Source organism: Dermacentor silvarum, chromosome 10 (assembly GCF_013339745.2).
Source record: "Dermacentor silvarum isolate Dsil-2018 chromosome 10, BIME_Dsil_1.4, whole genome shotgun sequence".
Lineage (NCBI taxonomy): Eukaryota > Metazoa > Arthropoda > Arachnida > Ixodida > Ixodidae > Dermacentor > Dermacentor silvarum.
In genome coordinates this window covers 147,103,382-147,128,916 of record NC_051163.1, presented here as the reverse complement: position 1 = coordinate 147,128,916, position 25,535 = coordinate 147,103,382, and the positions used below count along the sequence as shown (strand labels likewise).

Genomic DNA, 25,535 nt, shown 5'->3' with positions numbered 1-25,535 from the left:
GTAATCCTATGGTCTTTCAAGCTACTACGTTGAGCAATGGTACCAACAAGCTAAGCTGCAAGTGTCGCCGCAATACCACATCAAGGTAAAGTATTCGAACCGTCTGCAGTCACTGTGTTCTGACCTTGGGCATGGCTAGGATGGCCATTGCAGTGCAGAGCCGTCGCTGTAGCCCCGGCGCGAGCTGTGAGGCGAGCACCGTGCGGTATTCCATGAGCCCGACGTCGTACAGGAGGGTGACCGTTTCGATGCGCGTCCTCTCCAGTGGGATGCCTTTGATCTGGTGCGATGGCCGGGCAGATAGATAAGTTACTCCCACACAAGCAAGTCGGGGTTCGAAAGTATGCGGCAACGGGCAGGATAAAAATCAATTTTTCTAAATGTTAAGTTAGGTAACTGCAGGAGCGCTAGTCTGGCGCCCATGCATAAACAGGGGGGGGGGGGGGAGGGGGTTTTCTGCACAGGCTACAGTGGTTATCATGTTTCTGCAAGCTCCACCATCATTGGAATGAATAGTTTCTGAAAGGCATGTTATGCCCTACTGCCACCGAAGTACTGTATTCTGCACTGTCACTGACGCAAACTAGTCCACAGCAGTCTACTTCGGTGTCTTTATGTTTGCATAACCTGTCTAATGATGTATACAGGTGGTCGTTTCAGATCGCTCCGACCGGCGGTGGTGGCATAGTGGCTTGGGAGTTGCGCTGCCAAGCCCGAGGGCGTGGGATCAAATCCCAGCCACGGCGCCAGCATTTCGATGGGAGCGAAATGCAGAAACGACCATGTACCGTGCGCTGCGTGCGTGGTAAAGGACCCCAGGTGGTCAAAGTTAATCCGGAGCCCCACGGCGCGCCTCATAATAATATCGTAGTTTTGGCACGTATAGAACCCCCTTATTTAAATTTGTTTTTAAATCACTATGACAGTGATTCAAGCTATGATAAGGAAGCAGAATGATCAGTTCTGTATTTCGTTGTTCTAGAAATTCAGCTTTAAAGCTGTTTTGCCACCTTTGTATTACCGCCAGAGCGCCCTCAAATGAACACCTGAATATGCCATTAGTGGAGAGCGAAGATCGACAAAAGTTCAAAAAAAGTTTGTGTTCCTCTGTATACTGCCATCCTTATGCCTGAACATGAGCAGAACCTCAAGGGGTGCGCAGCATGCAGCCCCACTGGCCCACGTTATAACGCTGCTGGTTGCGCCGTGCTGCCTTTTTCTCAGCACAAGGCTGCATCTTTCCACTGGGGTAGCGATCAAAGCTGTTGCCGCCTGTTACTTCACTACCCGCTGTTCTCAACCTGTCCTCCCCTTCGGTCACTGCAACTTGCCATACCATTAAAAAGCGCTCTACTCGCAAAAGCGTAACTTGTAGGCACAAGAGAATAAGTTCAGAAGAGCTTCTGTGGTGTCTTTATATGGCATGGAATGACCTTATTGTGTAAGCGGTGATGCCTAAAAGGCAGACATAGGTACGCTAAACACCTTAACACCAATCGAACACAAACACAGGTGCACATCTGGGTTCGCTTTGCGTTTACGTGTCAGTGCTCCTGTGTGTGCCACCTAAGCAGCGACACCTGCTCAAAAAGGACACAAGTGTAAGCTACAAGTCAAGCCTGTAAAATTTGCGCCACAACTTCTTGTGCCACGGCTGTCTCATTCGTTGAGCCTATAATGCCATGTACCAACTCGGCCAGCAAGCAAAGCTTACGAAATGAACCACGACGTCAATCACTGCAATTTCACTGCAGTCGAATTTGCTCATGCTGGCTAAATCGAAAGTGTTGCAGCACGAATTCCACTGCGGCACAGAAGGACGGACTCGCGTTCCACGTTGGAAAGGGAAATCGCAACGAGAGCGAGCGAAACAGAATCGACGTACGATGGCGAAATACATGAGGTGCTCTTCGACAGTCAGGTCCTCGATGAGAATGTTGTTCTGAGTGCAATAACCGATGCTGTCACGCGCGTCCCTGGTGGACGTCTTGACGTCGTATCCACCCACGCGCACGTCGCCCGACGAGCAGCCCAAGAAACCTGCGCGAGAAAAACAGTTTGCGTCATTGAATCTTGTAGTGTTTAAGGATACAGCGCATTCGAGCTTCCTCATTCACAAATATCCAATGAAGTTTGTGTTTTTACGCCGTATTTAACGTTAGCTAAAAATCTAAAGGATTATCCATGCATTGAAGGCTTCTTGTTTGCGCCGCCGAGCGTGTAGTAGTTAAAATGAGGACAATGTAGGTGATATGCCGAACGCGGTAAAGACAGCAGTTGCAAAGGTTGTGATGGCAGGTTTTCACATTCGTGGTTATTTGTTCAACCTTATACCATGAACATGCCGCATGTCTAAGTTATTATAGGAACTACATTCACGTATACTTTGCATTTCCCCGATTTCAGTATTTTACACTTTCGGCCTTCGCGGCTCTGCCTTCGACAGAACAGTGAAGGGTATTGACTCTCGTATTCCAGAACGCTCCTCCCCTCAACACCAGTCAGACATTAAAAAAGTGCCTCTTTGACCAATTCCTGAGCCAACATTTTGCAACCAGGTGCTGTCTGCATCTCTCCGAATACACTGGAATGAGCGTGTGCTCGTGATGCCGAGTAGTTTCCCACAAAAATTATGGGAGGGAAAGCTAGCGCTAGTGGCTACACAAGTTGCAAGCATGATGATTCAGTCCTTCTAGCTTCAAACGGCTTTGTGACTTAGCAAGGTGCTAATTTTCAGCGAAATATGGTGTTATAATTGTAACAAATTAAAATTAAATTAAATTATGGGGTTTTACGTGCCAAAACGCCGATCTGGATTGCAATGGATATTATCTTGTCTCTTTAGGAAACTATGGTTACTTCAAAATTTACCAAGATAGAGCGTAACGAAAAACGTTACAAGAACGTCCAAAGCCACAAGCACGGCGATTAGACAAATCCGTTCAACTATTCCTTCATTTCCCATGGCAGCCGAATGATGGCAGACCCAGAGTTCCCTTTTCTGATTCTCATTATGCAAATATCTGTCAAGCAATTCCTCGTTGACGGAACAATCGAGAAGCGTTATTACAGCTCAGTGTGATCTTCATTCCTGGGACGACGCTGTGCTCGAGTCGGAGTATTCGACGAAGAGCTTGCAGTCGAGGCCTGCTTGGAGCATACGGTGGTCAATCAGCGAGTCAAGACTTTTTGTCTCAGGGCGTGCTTGCATTGCAGGTCCTACGACACCAGTAAGCACGAAGCGTGTTCCAGCGGATGACCTACTGCTTCCCGGCAGCTTTTAGTACCTTACCTGTAATCATGTTTAGCAGCGTCGTCTTCCCTGCACCATTGTGGCCGAGAAGCACAGTGATCTGGTTCTCGAAAATGCGCAGACTGACGCCTTGAACGGCAATCACTCCATCGTAGTCCTGCGGTCGCAACGTCCATGCACTGAGTAAATCACGTAGTCTCGCACTTATTGAATCGAACTTAATGACCTATTAAGAGACTTCTTAATACAAGCGTAAGTTCTAAAGGAAGCGCAGTAGTGACACATCGAGACTACAATTGACCAAGAGCATATTCCCATGTTGATGTACCCCTGTAACCAACAGTGGCGTGCCAGCAAGATTTCACGACAGACACGCAACAGCCCTACAAGCCGGAAGGTTAGAATGTCTTACTAACTATGTAGCGCCTTCGCTTTGAGACTGTCCCTTTGACTAAGTTGTACTTCTGCTTGGGTACATCGAGCATCTACATGAACCATAACCTTCGCGCGGAGCGCGCTTGCCTTGCATAGAAAAGAAATTTGTCCAAATCTGATGAACGCGCTCGAAGCTCCTGGCGAATACGAGTACGTTACTGTGTCCATAATTCGACAGTGCTAGATTAGTGTACGGGACCTCACGGAGAGGAAAGCTTACGTATCTTAAGAGGAAGCTTTAGCTAGGTGCCAAATCTTATTTGCCAGCTCAAATATATGTAAATCACAAAAACGTTCTGTTGAGACAAACAATGCACCGATTATGAATGAAATCTGTAGCAGTTCAGAGAGCAAGTAAATTCTACCAACTGTAAGAAGCAATAATTTGATTTAGAGCTTCAAGCTTTTGAAAAAATAGCCGAAATCAGTACGTTTCAGAAAATTCGAGCAATGTTTACAAATACGCAACCGTGCACTAAAAACGGGTATCATTGTTCTGCAAAGAGCATCTGTTAAAGCATCTAAAGCGGACGAACGTGATTTATAAGTTTGCACCTTATCTGAATTTGTTACAACGCTTACGAGGATTTCGAAGAAGTTCTAATCACAAATTAGTGGTATATTTGAGAGCTCTGTATAACTAACATCAATTTTGAACGATTTAGATGTTTGAATACGTTTGGTTTACAGAAATGCGATATCGTTTAATCCGTAAGCATTCTTCGCCGAGTACCCCAGCCCCATCACGCAAAATGTTTAATACCTTGTATATGCGGAAAATTATGTAATTTGCATTTGTAAAACATTTCATTTTCATTTTCAATTCATTTTTATTGATAAGTAAATTAGTACATAGACTTTTGTCTTAGTACATAGTACATAGACATATGTACTAAGAAATAGTACATAGACATAGACATTTAATCATTATAACAGCGTAAATATAGATTATTGCTAGCTTTAAAGTGATAAGAAACAATTTAAGCAAAACAAATAAAAGTGATCACCGAGATTACCCATAACGATACATATGGCTCCATAGAAAATGCCATGGAGAAGCTTCTAGTAGGGGTGGGCCAACGTAAATTTGGGGGTGGGCCAACCTAAAATTTGCAAGTGGGTCACTTGAAATTTGCAGGTCGGCCAACTTTCAAGTTTGGCATTCGGCCAACTTACTTTTGAGGGTAAGTCAATGTGAATTTAGAGGGGAGCCAGCTTGAAATTTCGAGGTGGACCAACTTCAATTTGAGGGTGGGTAAACTTGAAATATTAGGGTGGAATAACAATTTTAGGGGTATGCTACGCATACTTAGACAACTCCTGTAGATTCTGCATTCTTTTTTTTTAATGTAGAGGTACACAGCTGTGAAGTTGGTACTTGAGTTATTTTTAATTTTGAAAATTCAAACAGTTGTAAAGAAACTGACAGACTAATTAAAGGATCTGCTTCCTACAATTAGTAGATTGTAACACTTTCCCTAATGCAACAACTCTCATCCGCTTCTGCGCAATGAATGCCGATAAAAACGATTTAGCCGTTCCAATGTATTTAGACAGGAGCTCCCGAGCTACAGCTTCCTCCTAAACGCGAGTGCTTTACGGAGAATTCAAGTGCCCAAGTGACCTATAAGTTGAAGCTGAAGGCCAAATTCAATGAAATTTTAGGACGTATAAAAAAGATATACTTTCAGATAGTGCAGATATACTGGGAGCAGACTCCGTGCAAACGTTCACGTTTGAAATACGAGACGAATAAATGTGTCGCGAATGGGTCTCAAAAGTAGACGCTTTTGATACCTCAACTGAAACAAACACCGTCATTACCAATCGCCGAAAGTGTAATCAAGAAAAAAAATTAAGCTGAATTGAATTGAAAGTGACGCATGACTCAGAATGCGCGGTTCCTTGGTAGGACAGTGGTTAAGCGTCGCAGCGACTTCCTGCTTAAAAATCTCGTAGGCGACGTGCTAGGACTTATGCGCTAACCACCTAGTGCACGTGTCGTCTGCACAGGTGCTATTTAAAGGCTACTTTCACGTGATTCATTGACGTGCAAACATCAAGGTACGGCGAAGAACTTGAAAGACGAGCGTCAAGAACCGACGGGCGTCAAGCAGCTAAAATCCAGGCAAGCGCAAGCTCGGGTCACGTGGCTACCACCAGCACTGTGGCTTGCTGGCTTCGCTGCTTCGACGTTGTCTGGGTTTCTTCATCACACTACTAACAAAAGAAACGCGGCAATTGTAGCCATGCTGAGATTTTCTTCTGTGGTATATATACCTATACTTCATAACCAATTCAGTTAACAGGAACTTTTATTCTAGTTGGCGATTAAGAGAAAGTTTACCTCGAGGCCAACTCCAATTTCCTTAGTCATGGTAGTAGACAACTTCCTTAGTATGGTAAAGTGCATAAATGCTCTCCGCAGACCAATACCCAACCAAACTGATTTAATTTCTTTGCATTAAAAAAAAGCTTGATTTCACCGAGCTATGGGTAGTGTTTTAAGTGGATAAATCATCCCATATTCGTTTTGTATTTTAATAACTTGCCTATAGATTCTTTATTATCATGCACCCATATTGCCATGTGCTCGAATTTAAGGCCGACAAGGCTGTTCCTGCATCACTATAATAGACGGCGGATACTATTATTTCCTGATAATAATCAATGAGAGAGGCCTGCCTCGTTGTTGCAAAGGAAGAGCGATAACAATAATTGCAAGTTTCTCGGTCAATGTCACGAAGCCACGTTGCAGTGAGCTAGAAGGGCACTGAAGCCGCGTCTGTCGAAATCAGCCCGCACCTTGCTGACATTGGCAACCACCACGGCGGCCAGTTGGTCCTTGGGCTCGTCCTCGAAGTTTTGCGCGTCTTTAGCGTGCTTCAGCGTGGTTTCGACGAACGCGAGGCGTGGAAGCCAGTAGCTCCGCTGCAACAAGCAAAAAACAAAACACACAGCGTCGTTGAAGAACTTCCTACTATCGTTTCGTTCCGTGTGATCCACCCGGATTCCTCACACTGTAAGCGCCAATACAAAGACGTCTGTCCTTAGCTAAGGAGTGCCGTCACTGCCGAGATAATGGGCGAATGGCTTATGGAAGAATATAACAGGAACTCGAGGGGCCCCAAACTCTTGGTAGACAAAGCCACATTTAGCCGACAGACAACAAAGCCAAGAAAAGTATGGAAAAATTACTTTTTAAAACAGAGAATGACAAAGTAAATGGGAATGAAAGTGGATGACAAAGCACATTGGGATTCGAACGCACACCTTACCCATATTACGCATTCGCTGTTCTGCCAGCTGAGCTGTGGCGATGGCTGTTCTCGGTCCACTTCTTCGGGTATTGATGTATGTGTAGAATGTATGTATGTGCAGAATAAACTACCCCGGGAGTGTTATCCAGCGCCTCTCGTGGTTGCGGGAGTAGGGTGCCCTTTTTTAACCATCCTTTTCATCGCGACGCCTCCTCTTAAAAGAATATAAGTGATATTGTAAGTGGATTTAACCACGGATTGAACTACGTAAACTGTCACTACGGAGCCTTATTGAAGTTCATCCGCGGTGCCGGGTTTGCACGCACATTTATATCACCGGGTATATTATACTGCCTATCACCTTCGATACTTTCCAGACTTCACTCTGAGGTGGTTACGGAAATGCATTGATTTGGTAAAGTCGTCGTTCTAGAAGATGGTCGCTAATTTGAGAGACTATCGTGTCACCACGGACGACGAAAAGCACCGGTGAATCGCGTTTCAAAAAGCGCGAAATGAGATGAAAATCGAGACTAAAGCATCGAGAGTAAAGCGTTGGCTTGTCAAACCACCACACGACATTACATCCACGTCTCTATGTTACTAAAATACCATAAGAAACAAGAGGATACGCTTACTTTGTCCACGTATATGGAGATATTTTTCTGCATTTAACCGTCGTATTTAAACGAAAAACAAATAGTTTTTTTTTCTTGTTCATAGCCTACCAGTCCTTAATAAGGATTGATTCTAAATTGATTAGGTCACTGACCTGCCTTCGGGTCTGTACATAATATAGACCAGGGACATAGTTTAGTGCAGAAATAAGGCTGGCCCCGGAGGTACAACTTCACAGAGAAGAGTACGACGCAAGTTGTTTTCTAACGTTGACTTTGACCAGCCTTTGTCAAAGTAACCTTGACACTCCACCAGCCGAAACGTTAGAGATACTGGCTGTTTCAGCGAACATTTTCAAAAATTCAGAAAATTGCCTGTGGCAGATACCACAATTCTAGTTCATGTGCTCGTCTACCCGAAGAGACGGCCAATACTTGCACAAAAAATGAAATGCATAATGAACGAATACAAAAATTCACTAATTAAGTTTTAACTAATTACCTTATGGCATATATTGGAATTTAAGAATTCCAGCCGGGGAGTTCGCAAGGCGGATCTACTTCGAAAGAATTCCTAGGATGACAGCAGTTTCGAGATATGAATTCCCGATCGTTGCAGAGAAATGCATTGGCGTTCCAGATACTTTTCTGCTTCAATGCATAAAAAATGCGTTTTGTGAAGAAAGTAAGTGGAACAACAGCGCATTTTTACCGCAACCTTGACGGCGCATATCTCGTAAATGGCGTCATCCACACATTTCTATTCAAGTGGATATGCCTTGCAGTCTCACCTGCTAAAATTTGTAAATCGCAATATGTGTCATGTTGTAATTAGTTAAAAGCTCAATAAATTAATATTTGTTATTGAATGCGTTCAAATTATTTGTGCAAGTCATGTCCGCCTCTTCCAGTAGAGCAGCTCATGGTCTAGAATTGTGCTATTTGCCATAGGCAATTTTGAAAAATGTTTGAAAGTGTAGGCTGAAACACCCTGTATATTGTACGAAAGCAACGTAGAGTCGAGTGCAAAATTTTAGAGACCACGGGAGCGGCGACTAAACTGCATCGCTGCGCTTTCTGACGGGTGCGCGCCTAACTTCGAGAGAGCGTACTGCGCACGCGCGTCCTTTTTTATCTGCCAGCCTGCTCGTTCGGTCCCTTCAACCGCGCACGCACTGGAACGCGGGCGAGAGCGCAAGGTGCCACTTCTGCAGTCGCCGTGGAATCGCCCAAGTGATGATATCGTCATATCGTGACGTAAACACTTCATTTGTACTGGCAGCGCAGGGAGCGCGCTACCCTCTGGGCCTTGCTTCTAGACGTTCCGCGGTGGGGAACACATGTTTTGCGTCACTTTTTCTGAAATCGAATTATGTGATAAGGTCCGGAAGCAGCGATGTCTTTTGCGCTCTACGATTCCACGGCGACTGCAGAAGTGGCACCTTGCGCTCTCTCCCGCCTTCCGGTGCGCACGCGGTTGAAGCGACCGAACGAGCAGGCTGGCAGATACAACAGGACGCGCGTGTGCAGTACGCACTCTCGAACTTGGGCGCGCACCCGTCAGAAGGCGCAGCGATGCACTTTAGTCTAAAATCCCTATATAAGAAAAGTACCGCCTTCTACTCTTTCCTCCGCCGCCTCCTCTCCTAAAGCGCTTGCTTTTTTCTTTACTTTTTGCTTGCGAAAGCCAAGTCGACGGTGGCGCACCTAGAAAGTCCACGTTGAAGCTTTCAGGCCGGGCGTGCGCCGCCGCCGCCGCCGGCGACTGCGGCTGCGCAGAGGACTATCAACATGGCTCTGAGGCGATAAAAAAAGAAAATATAAAGTGAAAAGCGCGCGCTATCATCGTCCAATCGGAGATACGGGAGAGAGAGAAGCGGCGAGTGTCAAAGGATGGCGGTACTTTTCTTATATAGGGACTTTACTTTAGTCTATAATACCCCTGACACACGGGCACTCAAAGTCATTTAGGTAAGAAGACGCCTACCGGAAAGGCGTTCAAGCGCACTGACACACGCCACCGGAGTATCTCCCTCCCGGCCAAGTTCCTTTGCGGGAAAGAAGATCGGGCATCTACTTTTCGAGCGGAAAGGTGTACTCTCGCATGCAGAGTGCACAACTCATCAATAGACGAAAACGTGTTACAGCCGCAGTCGCCGGGCGGCCGTGGCGCGCGCCCGGCCTCAAGGAGGAAGAGGAAACGGCTGAACACCTCATACTTTTCTGTAAAGGCCTTAACCCTACAGTGCAAAGCAACGGGGCTGATTTTTTCGAAGCATTGGGGTTTAGGGACAGTGAAGGCAAAATAGGCTTTAAGCGGGTAGAAATAACCAAACGGAAGTTATCTGATTGGTGGATAAAATCAAGGAAGGCTAAAATCAAGGCAGGGGTGAAATTTCACCCACCACAAAGTACAAAATATGTTAATAGTCATGGCTAGGTGGCGTATGTCACCGCCCGATTTGAAGGGTTCAGCCTCATCCATCCATCCATCCAGCTTCAACTAAGACTTTCTAGGGGCGCACCATAGACTTGCTTTCGCAAGCAAAAAGTAAAGAAAAAACAAGCGCTTTAGGAGAGGAGACGGTGGAGGACAGAGTAGATGGCAGTACTTTTACTATATAGGGACTTTAGTTTAGTCGCCGCTCCCGTGGTCTCTAAAATTTTGCACTCGGTTATGCGTCGTACTTTTCGTTCTGAAATTGTACATATATATAATACGTATTCAGCAATCTTACTCAAATAAGAGAACCACCACTCACTTGGAACGGAAAAAGTAACGGCTTGGTGATCCCCGGTCCAACAGGCAGCACGTTGTCCAGGTACCACACCAGGACTACGATGGTGCAGTCGCAGAGCAGGCCCACGAATAGGATTTCGGCCAGCGTTATGTTGTCGGGCGTGGCGGCGCGGTCATAGAAGTTGCTCCAGTTCGCTCCGTTAGGGACTGCGTAGGGAGGGAGGAGGCCGCGTTCGAGTTAAAAAACGTCCCTCTTATATGTACGCTACCTGGGCACGTGCCAATCCTCGATAGCTATAACTATTGCGAACCCAGTGTTCACTTTGTTTATGTACGCATGTACAGTCGCGCGCAATATGAGCTGCGACCCGGTGCCCGTGGTTGTAGCGGCCTCAGATCTGCACGTCAGCACAGCCATACGAAAATTGTAGAACTAAACACTTTCAGATTACAGGCATTTATGAAACCAATTTTCCTGCGTTGGCACCGACGTGTAGTCTTGGCACGCCTTCGAACTTGGACACCATGTTGCAGCTCACACGGCACGCGACTGTACATGCCACTGCGCCGGGCATTTAAGCCTGGCATTTGATCAAACGATTGGCTTTTAAGTTCGTAACAGAACAATTAGCAATAAGAAGGATCTATAAGCGTATTTTCAGGAGGCTTCGTTTCTGCTGAATTCTAGACCTGGGTCTGCATTGTCCAAACTTCTATCCATCTGCGATTGGCTACCACCACGACAATCGCCTTGTAACAGGAAGCTTTCTATGCCTGGAACTCTCCCTGTTTTGTGGATGCTGGCTGCCATCTTGTACGATGGGTTGGTCACGAAGATAGTGCGAACCGATGCAGCCCGAGGTGATTGGTGAAGCAACAAACGACGAATGGAAATCGTGTGTGTAGTATTGTTGCCCTAGGTAGAGCATAGCGTATAAAGGGGTAACCTCTTGAGATGTTACGCACACAATTGTGTTCATTGTGAACTCGTGTGCACATTGTGAATTGTAACCTGTGAATTTGCAAGACGTATCCACCTGAAGTGAATCTCTAGGATGACGCATTTCCAGATATTTTCCAAGTGTGGACGAAATACGTGCGCCTCCCAGTTACTTTGTTGCCTCAATGCATAAGAGAGTGTGTTTCAATACATAAAAGAGTGCTTGCTTATTAAAAAGTGGAACAGTGCATTTTTACGGCGTGTTTGATGGCGTATATCTCCAAACTGTTATCATTCTGGGAATTCCTTCCGAGTCGATAGGCCTTGCACACTCACTGGCTTCAATTCGTAAACTGCAATATGCGCCATCAAGTATTTATTAAGAAGTTAATTAGCGAATGTTCTTAATTATTTGAATATGTATTTCAAATTTTCGCGCAAGTAATCTCCGCCTCTCTGTATAATCCAGCCCAAGGACTATGAGCAACATGAGAACAAGGTGAAAGCAGGATTCAACGTTTCGACAAGTGGACTTGTCTTTATGAAGGCGACATATGTTCTATATTGTCGAGCATATAAAGAGCATATGTCGCCTTAAAAAAGACAAGTCCGCTTGTCGAAACGCTGACTCCCGTTTTCACCTTGTTCTTGTGTTGCTCACCGTCTTGAATTTCCACCTCCCACATTTTCTGTGTTAGGCCACTGACTAGAATTGTTATTTGCAACAATCGATGTTTGAAAATTTCGCAAAACTTGAAAAATTATTACCCTGTACGTAAGCCTACAGTGCGATACAATACACTCTGCAGCGCGCAGGCACGCCTCCTTGCGGCATCGTACCGAACTTCTCGAACCGTTCCAAGACGCGGAAACTCCAATGTAGACTCATCCCGGGAAATATGGACGTGTAGAGCTTGTGATTGCGCTGGATGTAGTAGTAGCCCTCGCCGTCGGCTTGCTCCAGCGTCAGGAACGGCATCACGCAGCTGAAGGTCCAGTAGAGCATGGCGCCGGCGACGGCGTACTGGGCTGCGCGTAAGAGAAATGGGCGTTGAGGGGGCAACCCGTAGCTGAGAGAAAATGTCGAAGACGTTCAATAAGCTGCCGCTTACAGAACCGATCGAGTGGCGTTTATGAACGGGAAAAGCTAGTATAACAACATTTCCGCTTCCTGGGGTTAAACAAAATTGAGTCCCGAGTGGCTCTTCTCATTCCGGTTCATCATTTATCTAGAGAGGACCTCGACTGTGGTAGCCTTGAGGCGTTCCTGTAGCTTTTGTTCAGTAGCCAGTTACCTGCTCCTAATACCACGTTATCCCAGTCCTGGAAAATAAAAACGATGTCTCATATCTCCCACGCTGAATAAGCCCGTATGAGCATATGGGTTCCCTGTATAGAGACTCTTATGCCCTCCTTACCATAATGATTGCCAATGTTGAAGGCAAGAGACATGGGGGCACCAGTGCACAGTATGGTTATATGAAATTCAGTGTAAAGAACTTATCTTAAGCAGACCTCATTTGAGCTTATACGGTCATCGTGTCACCAAGATTCGAAAGCGAATAGATGGTACGTATGTCCTCCATTAATCGTGTGGAATTAGTTGAATACCCCTCACAATGTTGTTTTTTTTGTGTTTATACGTGACGCCTACACTGTAATGGATGTTCCACCTTCACCACCCTGGCCTTTCGGGGTGCTGGCTAACACTCAAAGAATAAAATTATATATCTATATGCATGTACTTAAATACCGGAAAACGGGGATGAAGATACAGCCGTAGCCGGAGCTCAATCGGTAGAGCACCCCTTGCTTCATGCAAAGGTTGAGGGTTCGACTCTTACAGGCATCAAGTTATGCTTCCTTTCATTTCTGTTTAGGTTATTGTGAATATTATGTTTATTGATAACTAACTCCTCATTCATGACTAATTTTGCAGAACAACAACAATAAATAGAATTTACTGTTCACGCACTGACATTCGAAATAATATGGCCCCTAACTGCCAGCGGAAGGCTTTTGAGAATGCTTGGCTGGAGTGTCAGCTTATTTCGCAACGCATTGTAAGGATTAATAGCTGGAAACTGGTGATGTTCTTCAGACTTCCAAGTGGACTTGACTAGACTACCGCTTGATTTTAATTTCGACATTAAAGCTTGTACCATGAAGTGACTAATTTAAATAGCTAGTTACTGATCCTTCTCGTTAGCTAAATATTCGTGATTGGAAGCGCATGTCCGCCTCGTCATTTAATCCACCTGAACAGACCAAAGTCGTGCTAGATGCTACAGGTATTTTCCCCGAAAAATTATGTTCGAACTGAAAACACGCACATTCTAAGAGTTTTGTTGTCGTCTATATGTATACCGCCAGGTTGAGTAGGCTCACCTTCCAAGTGCAACCAAGGCACGATCTAGCTTCACCACGTTTAATTGGTTTTTATTATTTCATACATTTTTCTGCTACGTTGAGATCAGAGGAATTTAATAACTGTTACGCCTGGAGAACTGCGCTGCAAATAGAGACAATTTGAGGAGACGTCGCAGCCCCGCCATCGCGTTTAGCTAACACAGGCACACTGTGAGTGACCCGCTGTTGTAAGATTAAACTTAAGCATCAGAAGAGCCCTATAGATTTGTCAGATGCCGCACAATCACCTAAATTGAGACTACAAGGCACAAAATTTTAACATTTCATCTGCGGTACCTGCCAAGCATTTTGTGAAAACTAAGCTCCGCTCTCGGGTGCATGAAAAGTTAATTGCTAAACACATACGCTATAACATTTCAAGTGCGCTGCATTGTTCGCATTGTAGGCTACTCACGCGGCCAAGGAGAATGACGATGAATCAAGCTTGTTTAAATGCGCTTGAGCTTACGGTGCAGAAGAAGTTTGGGTCAATTCCTTTCAGGCCCGGCAGGTTACCCCCCTACGACCGCTGTCTTGTAGGACCCACTGATGCACAGTAAAGGCTCGTATAACAAAATAAGCGTTAGATTTTGAATAAGAAAGCAAGTGTAACACTCACTTAAGTGGCGTTAAATAAGCTATTCAGTTATTGCCCGAAAGAGCTATTCCCCGCATAACACCCTGAACGCAGCCCGCAGCTAAAAAATCAAGTCTCCTGAGACGACGCTGTTACCAATAGGTAGATTCATCCATGAAAAAGACCCATTTGGAAGCATCTTCAGAAACTTGAGTTGTTTTTAAGTCTAGTTTCCTGAGAAGAGTTTGGTTACTTCAATAGCACTTACCTAAACAAAAAAGACTGCTGAGGAGCCTCGAATTTAACTCCTACAGAGCTGAAACTTTCCGAACTCTCTCCTAACTCTACTTCTTTTTATCAATGTAATTCTGATAACACGATTTTCAGAGGCTATTCCGTTTTTATTTTACCTGCGGTGCTGATTCAGTTACGCAGCGTCGAGCTCAGGCCCACCGGCATCCCACGCCTCTCACGTGTCGCTTTCTGGCCATGAGTGGCTCAGAGAATCGGGTTAGGTACGCACTTACTCGGGTGCACCACTTCGCCTTTTAACGCGACCGCGTTAAGGGCCCGTGTCACAGAAAATCCGGTGTCGGCGTCGAGGGCGTTGCCCGGCCAAGAAAATAATCCCGAACCACGCCGACCACGCAGGCCGTCTATGTGGCGCAGATGCGCTTGTGAACTAATCGAATTTCTCAAAGTAAAATGCGTCAGAAAAATTGTAAAGTACGACGTAACCATAACATACAGGCGTGATAGCGTCGGATTGTAATTTGAATGTTCGAGAAAACATAATTCTCTTACGCGGAAACTCAAACACAAGCCCCTTTTCCAGCATTTCTACCACTAATACAGCGGTGCGCCGCGGTTTCCTCCTTACAAAAATACCATACAGATGGCGCTCACATCTTCGGCAGCCCACAACACCGTTGCATGTAGGCTCCCTACGGCAGCCGCATGCGGAGGCGCAGTTAGTGAAAAAGAAAGCTGTAGTTGCCGGCAAGCCTGATAAGCAGCCAGGGATCATTGAATGCTATCGCGTTCCACTCTTAAAGGCGACGCTTAAGCGTCCTCCATTTTTTTTCGCTTCTAAACGCTCCCTTTTCAACTCGCACCAACGTCGAAGCAGTATCGAGCGCCGATTTCAGAGACTGCGTAAAACTAGCAGTATAGACGGGAAGATTCACGTAGGATGAACCGCACAGCGAGAATGGGTGCATCGAACGACGTGCAAAGACGGCATACGCCGAGCACTCACAGCTGCCGAAGAACATGGAGATCAGTATGGCGTGCATCTGGCAGTTGCTGCAGAAGCACAAGAGGATGGTGAAGAGCAGAGACGGGTCGCTGAACTGGATGAACGCTCGACCCTCGTCGTTCCTCTTGACGCTTGTGAAGAGTATCATAAGGGTGACGGTGATGAGGTGCATGAAGAAGCCACTCAGGTAGTGGCTCACCCAGTACACCCAGTCACTGAGGCCCATGAGCCGGAGCATCTCCTTCATGCCTGCAAGTTCGCAAGCGGCGCAGCACAGAGGCGTCAAATTTCCAACGAGGCACTGATAACTGTTGATCGGCTCATTGCGTTCTTTGCACCAAGTCTCTTACTTTTGGATCCGATATGCAGGTTACTAATTTTTTTATTGCGATAATAATTCTATGGACACTCCAGGCGCATTTCTGCCGTCGGCGTTGCCGTCATGTTCCGTATAAAGTCCAAGGGTGACAACATAGTCACCGCGCACCGTATGCTGTATGTGCATGCGAGTGAAAACGCGCAAGGCTGTGTCGACGATGGCGCCTCAATCTCGCGCGCGCAAGGGAGGAAAGCGGGGACGAAGCGCGCAGTTTACCGTCGCCCGCAAGGCACCGGGGGCAGGAAAGGGAGGGGGGCGTTCTACGCCGGCGGCTGCTGCGTAGGGCGCGGCCGCGCGGGCCCTATCTTGAAGGTGATCTACGATGGGGACAGGTTGCGGCGGATGCTGATAGTTCGTGTTTAAGCGTGAAGCAGCACGAAGGTCAATTCGCTCGCTGCGGCTACCGCCCTTGCTCACTCCATCCTTTTGACAGCGAGTCTCCGTGGTCATCAAGCGAGATGTTTATACACCTTCGATTGTGCATGCGTGACACCATGCTCGTTAATTAAGTTAGCAAGCGAATGTTTACAAGTATATACGGCCGATAAAACTACTATCCTTACTTCGTGGCGGATAAATCTATCTTACATTGTACAGCAATCTACTAATTTGCTATCTCAATATTCTGCCAGAATATTTTGGTATAAAATCGGCGACAACATTCAAGAAATCTCGAGCCATAAGTGGATAACAGTGACAGTACGATAAATTAGACATCACACGCATACTCGCGTTACATGTGGTGACTCACGCAGCGCGCACCCTGATGAGGCACGGGCCTCACGTGGTTTCGGTGACGTCACACCTCGCGTGGCAGCTGTGCACAAACCAATTCGTTGGCCCTCTCGCTGATCCTTCTCCTTACTCTTATCACCCTCTCCCGTTCAAGTTTCGAGAACGCCGTGCGAGGTGCGCAAAGTATATGAGGAAAGATATCCCTTAAAGAAGCAACAAGACCGCAGTAGTTTTCGCAACTAAGACTAGCGGGCTAAGTCAACATCTGCTACAAAATATACACTGGCATTCCAATTAGGATTGTCTGGAACTGCTAGGCGTAATGGTATAGGAAATTTAACTGGAAGATCAATGGCAGCACATTTTCAGGACAGATATAAACAGTCAAGGCTTCAATGCTACTCGGTTAAATTTAGAAATTTTCTTGCGTAGCCAAACAAAGTTCAATTAAAGCGTTGTCAATTTCGGGCAAAGCAAAATATTGAAAGTGACAGCAACGTTAAGCGTTGCCATGCAGCCGTCTCAGAACACTGGCGTGATAAGTGTGCCGGCGGTCTTTGCCGGTGTCGCCCCTCGATGGTACAATGGCTGAGACCGAAGTAACCATTCGTGAGCATATCATACCGTGGCATGCACACATCTGTTTAACATAAACGCTAATAAGTGTGCGCGTACAGCGCTCATGCCAGCAGGGAAGCCACTGCCCTAGGTTGGGCAGAGATGATTGCGCGGAGCGAGGCGGTGCTTCCATTTGACTTCGTCGTTTTTGGAGCCGAATGCACTTGGCATCACTAAAGGCATTCTAATTATCCTGGCGCGGGCCGCGCATGCGTCTTCGACAGCAGGACAGCACGACAACGCCGACGGCAACGCTGGTGGTATTGTGCTCAGGCGTCCGTGTAATTTATATCGCAATAAAAGTGAATTGGAAGATTTTAGACATTTAACCAAGTTCTCATTGAATTTGTTTCTTTTGCTCCTAATTAGCCCCGTAGTGACCTAAATGTGTATTTTTTTTTTATAAGGAAGGACATCTGGTGCATTTTCTCTGATGATGATGATGATTTATTGGCATCCCCTTTGAGACGGTGCGGTGACAAATAGTGACCTAGCCTGTATGCTTGCGTCAATCAGGTATGCTATACATACTTTTCATCCTAGCATTATTGTATACATCTCCGTAATCTTTCCTTCCGCAAAACAACCAAACTTAAGCTTATTTCTCTTCCTCTGCGGTGTATAACATACGCCACTGTGTGGGTGTTCCCTCAGTTTGTCTTCGTCTCCAGCTCACCGGACGCCTTCTCGTCGGCCAGACGGGCGACGAACAGGGAGAAAGGCACGAGCATGCCGATGCAGAAGCGGGTGAGCACCAGGGCGTAGTTCTTGGTGTCCTTGTACTCCAAGTGCGAGGGGAAGGGAAAGCGATTGAGCGTCACCTCTTCCAGCGGGTGTCGGTAGCCGAAACGCTCTGCCTGGAGCTGAAGGTGTCGCTGCTGCAGCACCCCCATCACCGGCAGCAGGGTGTTCATCTCTGGGAAACGCTCCTCGGCCACGGGTCCCTCGGGCTGAGAGATGAGCCTCTGCTGGTACAGCACCTGCACAGCACCGAGACACGCCGAGCAGTGTTCCAGTGAGGGCTCGGCGCTCATAAATGGCAACTATAAAAAAAATTGGCAGCCACAAATCTGCTTGGGCGATACGTGATGCGAAGCATCGTAGTGTATATGAGGGCACTGACTAACCATAGTAATGTTCTGACGCGAACGTACACAGCAGGTTAGGAATTTAAAATGACCATGTTGCATTGCATTGCTAGAGATTACGATTATGCTGCAGTTTTACATAAAAGTACATACAATTACACATATGTATATCATTGGACAGTTGCTTAATATCGAACGGTTCACTGATTGTGGTTTCGACCATGCCTTCACCGGTGACATCCCTGGTGGATTCACTTGTGGATTCACCGGTTAGGGCGGAGCAAGCCTAATGTGCTTTATTTCTGATGTCAATGCGCACCCGTGGAAGAACCCAGGTGAGCTCTGCCTAGAATCCGAGAGCCAATCTGTCTAGCAATAAGTGATTGCGACATTGTTCCGTCGCCACGTGACATGGTTGTCAAGGGAAATGCAACGCACTCGAAGGGGGCGAAGAACTATAAAGTTCCACCAAAAGATATTTCACAATGTCTGGGCTTATCGTTCCCCACCATGTCGTTTCTTTCAAGGCCAATTTGAGCTAAATGTGTGACAGCGTAAAAACTTAATTTCAGATACTGTATGTACATAGCAGCCTCCGTGCGGAATTTTACATTTAATGTACGAGGGTATGCGGTACGAAATGCTCGTAAATAGAAGTCTTCGATTCCGAGAGAGACAAAGTAAAACGCTGTCATTATAGCTCGCCGGATTTGACACATGTCTGAGAACAAGCGGCAGCTTGGCATTTCCTCCGAGAAAATTTCCACCTCGTATACTCTTTAAATAATACTGCAGTTGAACTTACTACTACTTACAAATACCTTGGTGTTTACCTTAGTTCAGACTTATCTTGGAATCATCACATCAACGTCATACTTGCATCTGCTAACCGCTCATTAGGTCTCTTAAAACATAACTTCAAGCATGCTCCATCGCACCTACATAAACTTGCTTACATCACCCTAATACGGCCTAAAATCGAGTATGCATGCGCCATTTGGGACCCTTACCAAGCTTACTTAACAACATCGAATCACTTCAAAACCGCGCAGTTCGCTTCATCTTTTCAGACTACTCCCGTCATTGTTCTTCTTTCTGGGGTTTTACGTGCCAAAACCAGTTCTGATTATGAGGCACGCCGTAGTGGAGGGCTCCGGAATAATTTTGACCAAGTGGGGTTCTTTAACACGCACTACAACGCAAGCACACGGGCGTTTTTGCATTTCGCCTCCATCGAAATGCGGCCGCCGCGGCCGGGATTCCATCCCGCGATCTCGTGCTCAGCAGCGCAACGCCTTAGCTGACTGAGCCACCTCGGCGGGTCCCGTCATTGTAGTGTCTCAGCATTGAAAATTCGTGCAGAACTGCCAGACTTGTTGCAACGACGCACAGCTTCACGGTTATCACTGTTTCACAAACTTTATCATCACCCATTGCTTCATGACGACTTTTTTTCTTCGCCAGTTGCCATCCTTCCCAGACGTGACCAACTGACCATCCTTTCAAAGTGAAGCGTTTTGCGTGTCATACCTTTAACTATTCACAATCATTCATTCCACGTACAATCGTTGACTTGAACGCACTGCCCTCACACATAGCCACCGTCATTGATTCTGTTAAATTTTATGAACTAATAATGACGGAAGTTGAGAAGTGAGAATAAAACTATCGCTATTTTTATTGTATAACTTCGGACACATAGTTATCTCTTTGTTTGTTGTTGCTTCTTCCATGTCTATCTTTGTGTTCTTTGGAGCTAATATTATTTTGTGACATTTGTGTTCGCTCATGCGTTGTTCTTTCCACGTTTGACTAATCCCACTGTATAACATTTTTTGTTGCATTGAACCCCCCTATGTAATACCCTCCTGCGCGAGGGCCTTTAGGGGTATTTTGAATTAAAAAAAAGGCCATGACAAACGTGATGTCCGCTTTTTTAATCATTTTTTCACCTCACCCCTAACAGAAAGAGTTTCCTTGCGGGAGCGCCAAGCAAGGTGATTCAACCTGCATGTGGATGGTGCTTAGTAGAAGGCTATGCCTAAACATGCTTATTTTAGCTTCAAACGGCTTTGTGACAATAAAAATTATTAATTTTCACCAAAATATTTTGTTAGAAATTCCTTAATGCTTGAAAATGCTGCGAGTGTGCTGAGTCTTATTGCCTCCGGCGTTTACACATATAACTGTATCGAAATGTTGTACCGATGAAGGCAGACGAAAGGCAGTAAATTAAGCCGCAAGAGCAGTTTCAGTTTACCTAAGTTATTGAAATTATCGGGTTTTAAGAGCCTAATCGCAAAATCTGATAATGAGGCATGGCGGAGTCGGTGCCTCCGGATTAATTTCCACCGCCTGGGGTGTTTTAGCATGCACCCAATCCACCAGTACACAAACGTTTCTGCCTTCCTCCCCCATCGCATTGCGGCCACCGCGGCTGAGATCGAACCCCCGACCTCGAGCTCAGCAGCTTCGCCACGGGTAAGAAAGCGTGAAAACACAAGCACGAAGAAAACACACCATTATATATTAACCATCATTTACATGCTAGCTAAATTACTGCAACGTCTTCACCTCAAGTAATTTTACTAGGAAACTGTGCAAGGAGGTGCATTTCTCGGCTAAAATCGTATGAAGATTTTCCGCTCCCAGCTGCTGTTGCTGAGTTTTCGCAACAAAATCGCAATTTAAGGTTCTGATCGTTCACTGTAAAACATGGCACGGCTACTTACCTGTTTTTTAATAAAAAGATGCCATGTTGTCTTCGTCTACGCCATCCAAATGCACCCCTCGCCCCTTAGCGATTAATGGCAACCAATCTCGAAGGCCCAGCTTCGCCGTACTGCTGACGCCGGAAGTTATAAAGTGAGCGATGTTTGAAACATCGCTCACTGCGAGCGGTGCAGGCGAAGACAATTGCGCATTTCTGTTCTTCACAAAACAGACATGTTACAGTGCCAACTGTTACATTGAAAAATAGGGACTATAAAATGGGCGACCTTCCTGCAAAATTTGAGCCAGAACAGAGAAGCGGTAAGGGCAAAATTGCTTTTTTTTACCATTTTAAGAGAAAACCGTTCGTCTCTGTATGCCCTCAGTGACCGTCTCCTTCCGAGCAACAAACTAATCTCGTCCTATCTCGGAGGCCATCGCAAGGTGCCGCTTGTTCTCGGTCATGCGTCTCATCCGTCCGAGTAACAAAAACTAATCTCGAAGGTCGTGCTTTCGCGCACTGCAGGGGCCGAAAGCGACATCACGACCACCATTGTTTCGAATACCACCTCCATTGACCGCACGCACCTGCAAGTCGTAAGGCAGGCGTCCCGCGAACAGGGTCACGTGCAGGCTGACGGGCACCGTGTCGTTGACGCCCAGGTGATTAACGTAAAGCAGCGCCACGCTGGTGGCCGGCAGCGATTTGTTGGCGTCGATGCGGACGCGCTCGAGTAACTGCTGTTCGGTGGGCACCTCGATCACCCTGTGGACGCCCAGGTGAGCGAAGGCGGTGCGGGTGAGCGCGGACAGGTAGTTGCTCCTGGGCGCGAAGTACACCTGCGTAAGACCGCCAAGAGACAGGCAGCTCTTTGACAGGTTCCTCGTCGGCTGTGCAGGAAAACTCGCCATCCACTTGGAACGTATCAACTTGGAATGAATTGTGATGGCTGAACCAGTTTCCAGGTATTAATTTCCAATGTGTCCGACGAAATGCATTGGTGTTCCAGTTACTTTTGTGCGTCAATGCATACAACAGCGTTTTCATCAAAAAGTGAACTGGGACGCCCACGCATTTTGTCGTACACTTTGAAAATTAATATCTCGAAACTGGTTCAGTCCTGAGAATTCGTTCCCAGTGGATACGCGTTGCGAACTCAGCGGCTATAATTCGTACATTGAAAGACGTGCCGTAAAATAGTTAAAAAGTTAATTAGCGTAATTATGTTAAATATTCTATTAGGCGTTTTATTTCTTGTGGAAGTAATGGCCGCCTCATCGAGTAGTTTAGATCAAGCATTATAATTGTGCTATCTGCCACAGGCAATTTTTAAAAATTTGGTGCAACTAAAATGAAACACGTATCCTGTATATGTGAGTCGTGCTTCTCTGCGCAGCCTTCGTCATCAACGATCTTCTGTTCAGAAGCATCAGACATCGCCTTCGTCATCGTGATACACACAGCTAACAGCTACGGCCGACCAGGCTGGGCTGGGGTCATCCGCTACAGCTGCAACCTTGCTAAGTCGGACAAGGTACGCGTAACTTTAGATTCAAACAATGCGTTGGATCTGGGGGTTTGAAGCTGCAGAAAAGCGTTTGGAGTAACACTACGAATACCTTTATGTGGGCCTATAACTTCCAAAAGTATACTTTAATACCACTTGCTACCTCGGTGAAATTTGTCGGCTCGTTACAAGGAAATTAAATGGGCGTCTAGCGGGCAAGGAGGCCTCCTTGACAGCCGCACATTCACGCGTTTTGCAACATCTTAATTTGCAGGCTAACCATATCTTGTCTTACGGTGGCCTGTAAAACAGTAAGTGCTGCACACGCAACTACTGTAATTTTGCACCTGAATGGATGCAGCCGCGAAGTTTGTTGGAGTGTTCACCATAGCGGGAAACTCCATGTGTAAAGCTTGTTTTTTTTTTTTCTATCAGCTATGTTCTAACCCCACACAAAAGCCGTTATAAGAGCAAGTCAAAAGTTCTTCTTCAGATCGAATACCAGGCTATATTAGGTTCAAGGGGATTAAAGGCTAGGATGTTAGAAAGGAAAGTGACATATTTTCTAAGTTGACTGTAATTTTGCACCTGAATCAAGGCAAATTATTATCTGGGGTTTCACGTGTCACAACCATGTTATGATCATGAAGCACGCCGTAGTTGGGGGCTCCGGAATTGTTTCGAGCACCTGGGTTCTTCAACGGGCACCCAATCGAAATGCGGCCACCGCGGCAGGGATTCGATCCCTCGACCTTGTGCTTAGCATCCGAACGTCGTAGCCGCTAAGCCACCACGGCGGTTGAATTGATGCGACCACGAAGTTTCTTGGGGTCTTCGCCCTAGGGTGGAAACCTCATGTGTAAAACACTTTTTAGATGTATTCTCGCACAAAACTATCTCCAAGAGTCTAAGTGCAACTCAATGTCTTTCGTCAGTTAAAAATTGGGTGATACAGTGTTAAAGGAGGCCAAAGGCTAGGTGATTAAAAGGGAAGTTCTAGAAACTCGACCCCAACCGCCGACGGATGTGATTTTCGCGCCTAAATGGGAGCCAGGCTTTCTTGGATTGTTTATCCTCTTTGGAACTTGCGGCGCTCTTTGATCATCCCTGGCCCTTAGCGCCAACGAACCCAACATATCATCATCATCATCATCTTTGAAAACTACTTGTGTAGAAATTTTTATCCCTGTATAGTGTATGGTGTATGGTATGATGATGATGGTGTAACACGTCGACTGGTTTTTGTCTGATGGCTATACGTGACGTCAGAATTAGGCCTTCTCTCGCTTAAGCATCCCGTTCAAATTTAAGCATAGTTTCCTGCAAAAATTGCGAGCGGTAACAGGGGTGCTGTGATCGTAGAGCTGTAGTAAGGAAATGATGGTTAGCATATAGATTTGTCTAATCTTCGTTATTGTGGCTTCAAACGTTCTTATGACCCTGTTATCGGTTTTATTTGTCTAAATATTCAAGTACTCAGAGTTATTTAAACATATAGGAATTGTGCTCTGTGCACAACTGTAATCATTGATGGCTGTTACTTATAACAAAATCTGTTAACTAAAATGACCAACTTGTGAATTATCAAAGCCACCTAGAGCCAGAAGGAAGTTTAAACAATCTCTGTGCTCCCCGTCATTTCCATATGGTCGCACGAACCATGACACTTTCAGGTCACGCAGGCATTAGAACCACAATTTCACTGGTAATTTTTGTAGGAAGCTCTATTATTTATGAGCTCAAATTCGGTGTGTCGCGAAGTAGCAATGACAAGCCTGGAACGGAAAAAAAATTCCGTATGATCGCCGCGATTATTCTCTCCGCCCTTCTGTGTGGCGTCCTATGACAGTGCGACGTCCGATGACAGGTTGCGGTTGGCATTAACGTAGCACCCACTCGTATACTACTTAACGCAACTTGTCATCACAAAACAAAATGCCACGATGTAATACTGTTTGTCTTGTCATACTAATCACCCTCATAAAGTTGAAATTCCTTTTTGCCATACTAACTTATTTTGCGATTCATTCTTGCCAAAGACATCGAAGGAATAGAACCACTTGCCCACCTCCGTCGTCACCATTCCAAGTGTTTCTGCATTTAAATCCGCTGTCGACAATGATTATTGCATATACTAGCCGCTAACAATCACAACAGCTATGTATTATTTTCCCACTCCCTTCTGTAATGCCTTCGGGTATTGAAGGTAATGAAATAAATAAACAAAATAAATAAACAAATAAATGCGAGGTATACTTGCATACTAGTTTTCAGGTCTGGTCGTGGCACCTTGTTTATATTCGGCGAAAATAAGGGGCAGGCTTCGATTGACGAGTAGGGCACGCTTGACCTCGGTTGCTTTAAATCTGACTCACCGTGTTTATGCGAGCCAAGTCTCGCTGCGTGTTCCAGAAGGCCCTGTACCCGATGGGGCTGTACACGGTGTCCCCGCGATGCACCAGGGGCTCCCTGACGACCGAATCCTCCTGGATGCCCAGGAGCATGGCCACCATGAACACCACCTCGATCACGGTGAACACGTAGTGGCGGCATAGCCGTTTCACGTACACGTTCTTCCACAGGATCACGAACAGCTGCCGGCACCACAGCAGCGGAACCGTGCGCATGGACCGCGCTCCACCGCGGTTCGCGTAGTCGCCGCCAGAAAGATCTGCGAGCATCCAATCCATTAGGGAGTCATAGCGCGTCCGGTATCCCGATATTCGCAACGATTTTTCGTGATACCGGGTTACCGGGCTCTGCTACCGACATCTTGTGACGACTCGTCTAACCAAAATGCCTTATAGACACGTTTTCGCGTTACGTGAGTGTTCTTGCCGAAAAAGGCGTTTAAAAAGGCAACGCGTTCACCATCACACCAATGCCGAAAATTTACTCCATGCAACGAGGTAAACTACATTTGATTACTGCAATCATAGCTAGATCTGTGTTTGGTTGAGCTCTACGCAACCAGATGGTCCTCACAACCCGCCGCACAGGTTTGCG

At 46.1% G+C, this 25,535-nt stretch overlaps 1 protein-coding gene across 1 annotated transcript in view; it reads right to left on the bottom strand.

Annotated features, from left to right (window-relative positions):
* LOC119431896 (phospholipid-transporting ATPase ABCA3) overlaps positions 1-25,219 on the bottom strand; it is a 39,653-nt gene extending 14,434 nt beyond the window's left edge. The window contains exons 1-10 of the mRNA XM_037699337.2: positions 24,905-25,219; positions 21,610-21,861; positions 17,898-18,201; positions 15,490-15,738; positions 12,086-12,274; positions 10,328-10,512; positions 6,494-6,619; positions 3,293-3,410; positions 1,886-2,040; positions 125-280 (exon numbers count right to left, since the gene is read on the bottom strand). Coding sequence (XP_037555265.2) covers positions 125-280; positions 1,886-2,040; positions 3,293-3,410; positions 6,494-6,619; positions 10,328-10,512; positions 12,086-12,274; positions 15,490-15,738; positions 17,898-18,201; positions 21,610-21,861; positions 24,905-25,219 — 2,049 coding nt within the window. The remainder of the gene's footprint in view (positions 1-124; positions 281-1,885; positions 2,041-3,292; positions 3,411-6,493; positions 6,620-10,327; positions 10,513-12,085; positions 12,275-15,489; positions 15,739-17,897; positions 18,202-21,609; positions 21,862-24,904) is intronic.
* Between the last annotated feature and the right edge of the window lie 316 nt (positions 25,220-25,535).